General features: G+C 36.3%; 1 protein-coding gene across 1 annotated transcript; it reads right to left on the bottom strand.

Moving 5' to 3' along the window:
* Positions 1 to 486: 486 nt before the first annotated feature.
* On the bottom strand, positions 487 to 11496 carry mov10a (Mov10 RISC complex RNA helicase a). The gene is made up of 22 exons (XM_051898273.1): positions 11284 to 11496; positions 10937 to 11042; positions 10579 to 10751; positions 10165 to 10406; positions 9782 to 10037; positions 8956 to 9096; positions 8711 to 8873; positions 8409 to 8560; positions 7815 to 7985; positions 7437 to 7584; positions 7186 to 7347; positions 6173 to 6276; positions 5908 to 6005; positions 5701 to 5799; positions 4607 to 4718; positions 4400 to 4517; positions 3392 to 3583; positions 3180 to 3242; positions 2965 to 3090; positions 2063 to 2151; positions 1191 to 1303; positions 487 to 1107 (listed from the first exon to the last, which is right to left on the bottom strand). The coding sequence occupies exons 1-22, from the start codon at positions 11400 to 11402 to the stop codon at positions 1049 to 1051; spliced, it is 3006 nt and encodes a 1001-aa protein (XP_051754233.1). The 5' UTR covers positions 11403 to 11496; the 3' UTR covers positions 487 to 1048.
* Between the last annotated feature and the right edge of the window lie 1005 nt (positions 11497 to 12501).

Below are 12501 nucleotides of genomic sequence, written 5' to 3'. Positions count from 1 at the left end.
TATTAAGGTTGAACCACTGTAGTCACATGAACTTTTAAATATGTTTTTAGTAGCTTTCTGGGCATTGAAAAAGGGAGTGTTATTGCTAGCGATGCAGGCCTTACTGAGCCATCAGATTCATCAAAAATATCTTAATTTGTGTTGCAAAGATGAACAAAGGTCTTACGGGTGTGGAACGACATGAGGGTGAGTAATAAATGACAATTTTCATTTTTGGGTGACCCTTTAAGTGGCCTCTTCTTACACTTGAGCAATAGCAGGAACCTGGCTCTCTTAAACCTAAACGGAACAGAAAAGGACTGGAAGGCCAAGAAAACTTTCAAAATCTGATGAGAAGTTTCTCAGAATTTCTTCTTTGAGGAAATGGAAATCCAGGAGACATGTGACAAGAGGTCACACTAAATGCTGATTTTTTTTTTTTTTTTTTTTACATTTTGTGTACATATTTCCTGTTTGTATTGTAATAAAGAGACTGAAAAATAAATATGGATGGTCATTAAAACATTGCTAAAACAACAAAGCCGATGGTGGCTTAAGACTTTCGCACAGTACTGCATATTGCCATAATTTGCAGTTGCATATTGACATACATTTTCTTTTACTGAGACAGTCATTTTAAATTGTTTTTAATAGCCATTTTAAAAAATGTTTGACCCTATTACTTACTAGAAACACTGTTTCAATTAATTACTTTCAGTAAAGTGATCAAGTGCTATGAAGATTTGAAATAATACATTGTTGAAAAAAAGCAAAAAAATAAAACATGTAGCTGTTTGATTAGTAAAAGCAATACTGCGACTGTGATCTTTGATCTACATCAGTTTGCATAAGTGCTAGAATCTCTCCAGGATTATCTCAGTAGTATATAAATTGACTGTTTTGCTGAATTATGAAATGAATCAGACATATGCATCATTTTACTGGCTGTAATCAACATTAAATGAGTTTGCGATAATTCAATACTGCTTGACTGATAAAAAATAAATTGATTTCCCATTTGCTCTCGATGTAAACTGATTGTCTCATTTAATTGTTGTGAATCTGCTCCTCATTGTTCAGCTCTCCACTCCGGGTGCACATGCTGCTGTAGTGGGCTCTCGTCAGTATCTAGACATAAACATGCAATGAGTCATACGAGTACATAATACAGTCACATTTCAGGTCTGGATGTGTTATGTAAGGCTGCGTACCATCAGAGCTGATTTTTAAAGATGCCAGCCGGCTGACCACATCCTCCTCTCCTTCAGCATCTTTGTAGTCAAAGCCAGTGTTGCCCTGCTCAAGTTCACAGTACCGGATAAACCTACGCAAACAAATACACTCTAATAACCTACTGCATACAGTACAGAACAGATTATCAGTTAAGAACCAAGTACGATAACTAAAACAATAAAGATATAGTTCTAAAAATCATTCTAAATGTAAAAGAATAGCAACCACAACTACAACGATAAATGCACAGAGAAACAATATCGTTGGAATCACTCTCACACTGATGAACAATAAAAACATTTACAGCCAATCAGAATCCATTAAAGAGCTCAAGCATTTAAAGTGACAGACGACAAAACTGCAGCATGCACTTATAATAAACAGAGAGCTGTTGTGCGTTGGTGTGGATGCAAATACAGTTATCGTTCTTGGTGTGAACTGGCCTTTAGTGTGACATTTTGGATTCATTTCCTGAAATTAAACAGAACTCTTTCCAGTTTCAAATCTATGAACAAATAAATCTAGTAGCAATCACAGATCTAGAGTCCAAACTTGTGTGCATTGCTTCTAAATATAAGTGTAAGGAAAACAAAATGATTTTTCCTTTTAGGCATGTGGCCAATGTAAAGCTAGCTCATTGTTTTGCATAAGAAATGCTAATATGCTATGTTATAAAAGATGTTGGCAGCCAATCAGATTAAAGCTTGCCATTTTCAAGTAAGCTTTTGCTAAATTCAAGTCGTTTATCCTTCAGAATGGTCTGTAAGTGATCTGCAGCATGCCATTAAAGTTTGAGACTAGGTTAGTGGCAGGTTAAGCTTAAGAGGAACATACATAACTAAGGTCTTACCTCTGCCAAGTAGGATCCTTGCTTAGGATAACTGGGTTTCCCACCACAATGAGCAGGGCTTTGGCTCTCGTCATGGCCACATTAAACCTCTGTGGGCAACAGAAGGGTTTTACTACAGGATTGGCTGGCATAATAATTTCTCTAATCTAAGTCCAAACAGATGGTCAGAAACATGTGTTTGACCTCTGTTCCTCATTTTTCTATGATTATGAGCTTCTGTGATAAACTTCTTAACTTTTACTCTTGCAGCTAAAAGTTATTTGATTCCAAAATTGCCAACCAGTAGCTCTTGTTGATCTCTCTATATACGACTCTCTTCAAAAGTTTGGGGTCAGTAAGCTTGTTTTTAACAAAATTAATACTTTTATTCAGCAAGGACACAGTAAATTCATCAAAAGTGACAGAAAAAAACCTTTATAATGTTACAAAAGATTTCCAATTCAAATAAATGCTGTTCTTTTGACTTTTCAAAACACAAAGAATCCTAAAAAAAGTATCACTGTTTCCACAAAAATATTAAGCAGCACAACTGTTTTCAACATTGATAATAATAAATGTTTCTCGAGCAGCAAATCAGAATATTAGAATGGTTTCTGAAGGATCATGTGACACTGAAGACTGAAATTCAGCTTTGACATCACAGGAATAAACTGCATTTCAGAATATTACTGTTTTACTGTATTTTTGATCAAATAAATGCAGCCTCGATGAGCATAAAAGACTTTCAAAAACATTAAAAAAAAATCTTACCAACCACAAGCTTTTGTAAGGTTGTGTATATGTATATACTATTTATATATTACTTATTGTATATTACTTATATATTTATATACTTGATTTAGTAAAGTAAAATTGGTAAAAAGGTACATATCCAACTTATCAAACTGAGATGAAGTATATACCTTCTCATTTGAGAGGAAGCCAATGTTGAAGTCTTGGTCCATCTTGACATAGTTGATGCTACTTCGGACAGTGGAAACTATGATGACTTTTCTCTCTTGACCCTGAAACTCTTCCACTGACCCCACCTACAAGAGCCAAATAATCAAGCAGCAGAAATGACTCATTCTGAATTCAGAGAGGCAATTTGAGGGGGAAAAATAAATCACAGGCCAACCTTGATATCTTTCCATTTGTTTATCTCCGCCACAGTGTTCAGAGCTTTTCGAATTTTTTCCACCTTAAATGAATGAAAAACCTTTTGTTAAAGAGTGAAGATGGGTTTGAACCTTTTATTTATTTTTTTACGTCTCCTTTTCAACATGTTGCCATTTTTCATTAGTAATAGAATACATTTTAATCCAATTTTAAGACGTTTCTCAGTCTTGCCTGTTTCCTGTAAGGAGCGATAATGCCAATGTCATTGACGGTGAGTTTTGGCAGGCCCTTCTTGCCCTGCGTTTCCATGAGCTTGTTGAGGTAGCTGACAATGACCTCGATCTCGGTCACGTTGAAGAATGAAGGACTGTTGGCCTCTCTTTCATCTTTCCCCATCACTCCATGAAACACGACAGGAAATCCCTGTTCATCACAGAAACAAGAAAAGTGCTTTATTCATTTATTGTACAATATTTGCAGCTTCATTCTTCTGTTGAACTAAAAAGAAGATATTTTGAAGAATGTTGGTAAACAAACAGTTGACGATAGCCGTTGACTTCCATAGTAGGAAAAAATACTATGGAAGTCAATGGCTACCGTCAACTATATGGTTACCAACATACTTCAAAATATCTTCTTTTGTGTTCAACAGACTAAAGGAACTTATACAGGTTTGGATCATAAAGGTGAGTAAATGATGACAGAATTTTCTTAACAGTGTTTGGCAGCAGCGTCTCTACTAACAGCGAAACTGTAAGTTTATCTGCTTCAAGAACAGCGCCGTTATTACCTCGCTAGTGAGAAATGTCATGTAGCTTTTAAGTTGCTAAACTATTTTACAGATAAAATGTGCTTTTCATACATAATAAAACATAATTTTGTGTAAAAAAAACATGGAAAAATTTGTTGTTTTAATCCTATTGTTCACTATATTTATTTGCTTGATCAGTGTTGTTGTGGGTTTTGGTTCTTTTGCTGTTTGTGACTAAGGACCTTAACTGAAAATCATTTGGCAAAGTGATATGGACATGTAATGTGGTCAAAACCTACCTGGAACTACTTTAGCCATGCGTTTCCCTTAAAATAATTGCACACCTTAGAGCGTTCACAACCAATCAGATTCTAGCATTCAATGCCACTTAGTATAATTATCTATAAAAACCAGCACATTTCTTTGCTTCTTACATCTTCGGCAGACAAAAAAAAAACCAAAGGAGCTTTTGTACAGTGGTCTGGTACCTTCTTAGGGAGATGCTCCCAGTGACAGAAGGCCTCCCGCTCCATCTGGTTTGCAAACACCTGCAGCTCATTCTCGTAGAAGAGCTCGTTGGGGATCTTGAGGATGGCGGGATGAGACCTGGGATGGGGCAAGAATAACTTAACAATAAGTCATCCGTCATCATATGACATCAAAAATTGATGGGAGAAAAAATACCCCATCAGTACCTGTAGTTGCGGAGAAGTTTGGTGACGAAGCGGCTGTCATATACAGAATTACCATCCTGGCTCTTCTGATAGAGAGTGTTCTGTTTCATTAGCCTCTCCAGGAGGGACTGACCTGTTGTATATCAAACGATATCTGTTAGCACTGAAATCTGAGTTAAAGGATCACTTCAGAATTAAAATTTCCTTATAATTTACTCACCCCCATGTCATCCAAGATGTTTGTCTTTTTTTCTTCAGTCGAAAAGAAAAGAAGGTTTTTGAGGAAAACATTCTAGGATTTTTCTCCATATAGTGGGCTTCAATGGTTGCCAACGGGTTGAAGGTCCAAATTGCAGTTTCAGTGCAGCTTCAAAGGGCTCTACACGATCCCAGCCGAGGAATAAGTGTCTTATCTTGCGAAACAATCAGTCATTTTCTACAAAAAAAATGTAAAATTATATACTTTTTAACCACAAATGCTCGTCTTGCGCTAGCTCTGTGATGCGCCACGCATTACGTAATCACGTTGGAAAGGTCACACGTGACGTAGGCGGAAGTACCGCGGTAGGGCGAAAAACTCCATCTCATTTTCTCCTCCAACATCAAAATCGTCCAACATCATTGTTTTACCTTTTTTTGTAAAGGCCGTTTGACTTAGTCTTAACCCAATTGCTTTGTAAACACTTGCTTGGTACTTCCGCCTACGTAACGCGTGACCTTTCCAACGTGATTACGTAATGCGTGGCGCATCGCAGAGCTAGTGCAAGACGAGCATTTGTGGTTAAAAAGTATATAATTTTTTAAGAAAATGACCGATCGTTTCGCTAGATATAACACTTATTCCTCGGCTGGGATCATGTAGAGTCCTTTGAAGCTGCATTGAACCTGCAGTTTGGACCTTCAAACCGTTGGTAACTGTTGAAGTCCACTATATGGAGAAAAATCCTGGAATGTTTTCCTCAAAAACCTTAATTTCTTTTCAACTGAAGAAAGAAAGACAAACATTTTCGATGACATGGGGGTGAGTAAATTATCAGGAAATTTTAATTCTGAAGTAAACTAATCCTTAAAGAAGAAGAAACCAATGTAAAAATATATGAAAAATCTTTGAGTACTCAGTCCGTGTAGTTGTGCCAGTGGGGATCTCAAAACGGGGCCCAACTGCTTCGGGTCTCCGGCCAAAACCAGCTGGCCCTTCACAGGGTCAAGCAAACCTTGGGCACAGAGAGTGAGCGAGTGCAATGAAGAAATAAATAATTTGTTTATCTGTTTGTGTTCTAATTCATGTTCTCAGCCTCCTCTCCCAACCCTTCCTCTTTTACCTGCAACCCCGATGATACACTCAGGCTCCACGGCTTGTCCAGCCTCATCTATGAAAATGTGTGTGAAGTGACCCTTAGCAACACCTCCTGACACGAGCCTGAAGAGCACACAAATAGATATTCATTTTTAGCCACCAGAGCAGAACATCCTAGCTAGCACAAGGTAACTTAACAGAGAATATGGCAGGACTATTACTATACAGCGCACAACGAGAAAAGACTAAGATTCAGGTGCAATATTAGTGTTATGATGGGCGTGCTGTACCTTCCAGCGGTGACCAGTGTAACCACAATGACTGTGTAGTCCATCAAAGTTTCTCTAGTTGGAAGCAGGAAGCTGCCATCAGCTTTACTCCAGTTACTGTGTTTCTGTTGGAATGGATATTTAGGAATGCATATTCTCTTTCACACACACACATATACATATTATAATCCAACTGCAGTGTGTGTATATATATATATATATATACACACACTGCAGTTCAAAAGTTTGGGATCGGTAAGATTTTTAATGTTTTTAAAAGAAGTTTCGTCTGTTCACCAAGGCTGCATTTATTTAATATTGTGAAATATTATTACAATTTAAAATAACTGCTTTCTATTTGAATATATTTTATAAAGTAATTTATTCCTGTGATGCAAAGCTGAATTTTCAGCATCATTACTCTAGTCTTCAGTGTCACATGATCCTTCAGAAATCATTCTAATATGACGATTTGCTGCTCAAGAAACATTTATGATTATTATCAATGTTGAAAACAGTTGTGTACATTTTTTTAATATTTAAATAATATTAATATATTTTAATATATTAACTAATATATATATATATATATATATATTATTTATTCTTTACTATACTTAATAATTATAAGTGAAACATTTATTTTATACATTTAAATAATATTAATATATAATAAATATATACTGTATGTGTATATGCATAAATAAATATAACAATTTACTTATATTACATATTTAAATAGTATATTAATAATATACATGTTAAATATAGATATACTATGTAATATTTTTATTAATATTTTGTTTACATTTAATTAATATGTAACAAAATATTATTATATTTAAATATATCCAATAATCATTTGTCAATCATGAATCAAAATGCATTGCATTGTATTCTTGAATTGTGTTCTTCTGCATATCATCTGCATATTCCATGTAGACAGAACATTTATGTACATGACACATGCTTCAAAGAATGCGATTAGAATGGTAGTTTGGCATTTCCAGACATACCCCATGCATATGTCTTACCAGCAGTTTTTGCGGTACAGCTTTCGGGTCTCTACTGGGGGCATAAAGTCGGTAGAGGCGATGGCCGTCCACATATCCTAATAACCTCTCACACAGGAGGTCACAGGCACTGTTTGAGGGAGCACAGGCCAGGATATGGGTCGTGGCCTCGGACTTATTCACCTGATGCAACAAACACACACAAGTCATGAGTCACGCAGCTGTTTAACGCTGAAATAAACACACAAAGTTGTCCTTATGAATGTTTTCACCTGCTTTATGGCTTCCACTACTGTGACAGTTTTGCCTGTACCAGGGGGTCCAAAGATCAAGTAAGGTGCTGGCTTGGATGTGCCTGACAGGATGTGTTGCACTGCCGCCTTCTGCTCAGGGTTGTTCTCTAAATCTTTGTTGAACATTCTGGGGGATGCACACAATAAGATTTTATTAAAACACACACACACACATAGTAGGGGCTAAAAGTCTGAGACCACTATTTTTCATATTTTACATAGATACATTTAGCTCAAGTTACAGTATCTTTGTGTTCATGTCTTACTGACATCATCAAGGAGGAAATTCCTAACACATGTGCAGATGTACTGTAGCTGTCCATAAACAGATGTGTGCGAGTGTGTTTGTGTGCAGACCTCAGGTGTGGCAGTGCAGTGTGTTTAATGCCCTTATCAGAGGGGAACAGCACATCGCCCAGTTTGTGCTGGACAGCGAGCTCCACCGCCCTGTGCTGAAGCTTCAAGGGAAAGCGATTGATGTTGAACTCCACATCAAACTTCATATTGTTGACAAACTTCTTGAGAAGCCTACAAACACAGAACCAAAAGGGAATCACTTTTTTCAGGTAGGATGTGTCTAAAACCAGAAATTTCTAACTTTCTAGCTAAGGATTTGTTAATAATTTTGTAATGTAGCGATGTTAGTTCATGGTCTTAATGAAGGCTATTAGTGTCTGTCAAGTTTGAAAAAGAGTTGAAAAAATATTACATATACTAATATAATTATATATATAATTTATATATATATATATATATATATATATATATACAATTAATTTGAGATTTATTTAATAATATTTTATTACATATTATTAATTAAATTTTAAAAAAATGTTATTAATTCAAATATTTATAAGACATTTAAAAAAAAAAAACATTTCACAATGTAATTACTATCTATGGAAGCTATGAATCACGTTAACATTGTTTGTAATATTACATATTTCTTACTTTTTTGAGAAGCCGAGTTTAACTCTCTCAAGTTCTACACAATGGACATAGCCTTCATAGACTGTGACGGGCTGGTTCCTGTCCTTTGACACACACACGTTCAGTTTATCTCCTCGCAGTACGGACGGTCTGTTCTCTGCCACCCCTGGTACCTGAGTTAAAGACAGAGACAAAGATAAAGTAATCATAAAAATGAAAAATTGACATTTAGGAACCTAAAATTGTGACTGACATCATGATATCTGTAGCAACAACTGACATAAACAAGAACACAATTGGAGATCATTTTGCTTCTCACTCACATTGAGAACAAGCAACCTTTTGTTTGCTTTGTCGAGGGTCATGGTCTTGCCATAGAGATCATACTTCTTGATGTCCACCTCCATCTGAATCTCTTCCAGGTATAGAAGGAGGTGAAAGCGCTCAGTGTAGATCTTCATGCAAAGCGGAGCGTCCAGCACTCGCCTGAGAACATACAGATGTCAGTGACCAATGCACACACAGAGAGAGAAAGAGCTGTGTTTTTAACAAAATTTCTTTTGCTTGCCTCACTCTGGGAAGCTGCTGTCTTACTGAGGGTGATAGGCGCTCGGAGTCCTCCAGCTTGTGTTTGGCCAACTCCTTCAAGTAGACTGGGTAATTATATTGTTTCAACCTCACAATAATCTCCAGACCATGTGTGATGAAACTATGAAAAAAATAGAATGGGAAGAAGAGTGATTCAACAACACTGAATCAGCTTACCATACTAGGAAGTGAGCTGCTAGTGTGCTAAAAGGTAGATAGAATAGATAAACAATGGATGGATGGATGGATGACTGATTTATAGATATATATAGATGGATACATAGAAGAAAGATAGATAGATGACGGATGGACGGACAGATAGATAGATAGATAGATAGATAGATAGATAGGTAGATAGATAGGTAGATAGATGGATTCATAGAAGACAGACAGATGATAGACAGACTGACAGATGGATAGATAAATAGATAGATAGATAGACAGACAGACACATAAATAGATGGATACATAAAAGACAGATTGATAGATGGATAGACAGACTGACAGATAGATAGATAGATAGATAGATAGATAGATAGATGATGGATGGATGGACAGATAGATAGAAGACAGATAGATAGATGATAGACAGACTGACAGATGGATAGATAGATAGATAGATAGATAGATAGATAGATAGATAGATAGATAGATAGATAGATAGATAGACAGACAGACACATACATGGATGGATACATAAAAGACAGATTGATAGATGGTTAGATATACTGACAGATTTAGATAGTATCTTCTATGTATCCATCTATCTATAGCCAGACAGACAGATAGATAGATAGAAATCTAACCTCTCAGGTGGTACCCCTTCTTCCACAACCCTGTTCTCTGGACGGAGTCGTCTGTTCTGTTTGGGGTTATATGGGCTCTCTGGTCCCAGTGTTCCAGCTAGTCCGGTCTGAACCACTGCCTCCAGTTCCCGGACTATGCAGAAGGGCTTAGCAGTTCCAGGAGGATCCGCCTCTGGGCAGAACTCAAAGTACATGGTAGCTGGAAAGTGTCCGTGATGGTGGACGTTGTATCGCACTTCAATAACATAACTCTCACCTAGCAGGAAGACATCAATATGACATTTTTGTGAGCATCTGACAACCTACATACATTTTCATTTATTCTTATCTATCTATCTATCTATCTATCTATGTTAGAATTATAGTCTCAATGTTTTTCTCACCTGGACAGAGGAGAAGAGGAGAAACACGGTTCACTCTCCTCTTATCCACGAGAGTAAAGCAGCGCATCTTGTGCAAGGCTGTGTAGTACGTGAAGTAGACGCAGCTCTCGCCCCGGTTTACGATGTGAAACTTCACCACAAACAGCTTCCCTAGCTCCTTGATGGTAAACGTAACCTTCCCTTTGGTGGCATTGGGGTCAGAGGTTATTTCAACACCTCCTTTGTCTTTGATGAGCTCAGCTCTAAAACAAAGACACACTTGACAATAAGTTTCAAAAGGAAAATGTGCCACTGAGAAGGGAAGCCTGTGATTACCTTCACATTATTAGTTTTTCACATGAATTATACATTTAAAGTTGATTTTATTTTTCCTAGACAGCCAAAAACAGGCAGAATTATATCTCTGATGATCACCGTTTCACTCGGAGTTTGTTGAGGATTTCTGAAGCGAGCTTCCTCTTCGGAGTCAGGACAGGGTTAGTGATCGGAGGAGATGAGGAAGAGGATGCTGGGACAGAATCTGTGGCTGACTTTTTGGTCTTCTGCTTTGTGAAGGACTTCCACTGATCGCAGTAGTACACTCGCACCTGTCAGGAGGAGGAGAGAAGAGAGATGAAAATGTAATATTATTTATCTTCCTTCCTTAAAAGTCAAAATGAAATGGCTTGATGCTTAAGTTATTTGGTTTGTCACATTTATGAGTACACTAGAAGATCTCAAAGCTTACAGAAATTGACCCAAAGACACAAAATACTATCATTTAAGTTCTCACCTTTGGTTTCCCGTGAAACATGACTTTCCCATTCCCTGTAGTGGCTTTATTGAAAACTTTTAAGGCATTGATCACATTGGAAAATGTGGGTTCTTTTCTTCCATCCCTGAAAACAAACAATCACATGCAAATAAGTTCAGCCTGGAAAAACTAGGCTATTGCATCAATGTAGAAAAAGACATGCTGACACAGGTCAGTAATATCATACACAAACGAAATGATCATATACAAAACACACTATTTTTTATTATTACAAGACTTTCTTATTACAAAGACAAAATAAAGCAAAACTTGTAAAACAGGTGAGCCAGACACTGAACCGGTGACTCTGAGTCACTGTTGCAAACCTTTTGAACTCAAAGTTGTAAATATCCCGAAGTTCGTTAATGTCTGTTTTCGAGATCCTCTGCCCTAGAAACTGTAGAAAGTCAAGCCCTACTTCGTATGATGTTCTGAGAGAAGGCATTGTGCTGGTGGTGTTTATGTGTCAGTAGTTTACGTTAAGGATGTTATCTGGTCTAGGTAATTCCGGAATCGAAACCGACTGAATGCAGGCTAACGGTGAGCAAGGGTACATCAACAAATTACCGCACTGAGGAACCATGACATTTTCTTCACTAATTAAATAATTTACTTGATCGCTTGAATGCTGAATCACTCCATAAGCAACATAAAAATAGAAGTGAGTCCATTTTTTACAATTCGCATTTACCAGTCAACATAAGTGTAAATAAAATTTCATAATGAGAAACACTCTTTTGCGACACTCCCTAAAACCGTTGCGTTACATAACATCCGTATGGGAGCAACGCTTTTCATGGATAGTTAATTACCTGGATAGGGTTGTTTAATTCAAAATTCAATGAAGATCGGTAGATCTTGATTTTAGAAACTAGACTTCTTCATTTCCGTCAAATCAGAGAAACGTATATATTCCAGTAGTTATTAGTATGCATAACCAAATATGGAAAAAAAAAAATGTATTGAGCAGACAATATATAATTGACAAATTTAGACATTAAATATGAACAGTTAAAGCAAGGTAAAACAATAACACTAGTACCTCAGTACAGATTAAAATTAAGTGAATTAATTAATTAAATATTTGGTTTACCAAAAAGTATATAAAAACAAGATGTGTTTATTTCTTTTAAAACATAGAAACTTGTATATTTGGGTATTTCAAGCTTTTTTTAATATTTGGTAATGAGAACAACAAACAATATACTTGTATAATGGAAATTCAAGAACATAAACAGTAAAACAGGTTACAAAATATATTAAACGTAATCTTCAACGGGTTATATGCTTGGATAATACTGTAAATTATTATTTTGCTTGAATACAAGTGACTTGAAACTTTTTCAGTCTTAAACCTTTACTGAATCAAAACATAAAGAAAAAAATAGAAATTTCTGCTAAAAACACATTCTAATATATTTTTAATTAAAGCTTACGTGACACACAATGTGCAATTCACAAACGTCAATAGCTAAACATAACGTTGAGTAGGTAAATATGCAATTTTTAATCTCTTTTGTCATGTTTATGATTGTTTTCCCGTG

This window comes from Ctenopharyngodon idella, chromosome 6, assembly GCF_019924925.1.
Source record: "Ctenopharyngodon idella isolate HZGC_01 chromosome 6, HZGC01, whole genome shotgun sequence".
Classification (NCBI taxonomy): domain Eukaryota; kingdom Metazoa; phylum Chordata; class Actinopteri; order Cypriniformes; family Xenocyprididae; genus Ctenopharyngodon; species Ctenopharyngodon idella.
This window is presented reverse-complemented; position numbering and strand designations above follow the sequence as displayed.

What these genes read in the sequence shown, in the direction of transcription:
- mov10a (XM_051898273.1), bottom strand. Translation starts at nt 11,402, where the DNA reads ATGCCTTCTCTCAGAACATCATACGAAGTAGGGCTTGACTTTCTACAG. An exon ending in AAGGATCCTACTTGGCAGAG is followed by an intron (nt 1,304 to 2,062) that starts GTAAGACCTTAG and finishes TTGTTTGCGTAG; the next exon opens with GTTTATCCGGTACTGTGAAC. An exon ending in TTTAAAAATCAGCTCTGATG is followed by an intron (nt 1,108 to 1,190) that starts GTACGCAGCCTT and finishes GTTTATGTCTAG; the next exon opens with ATACTGACGAGAGCCCACTA.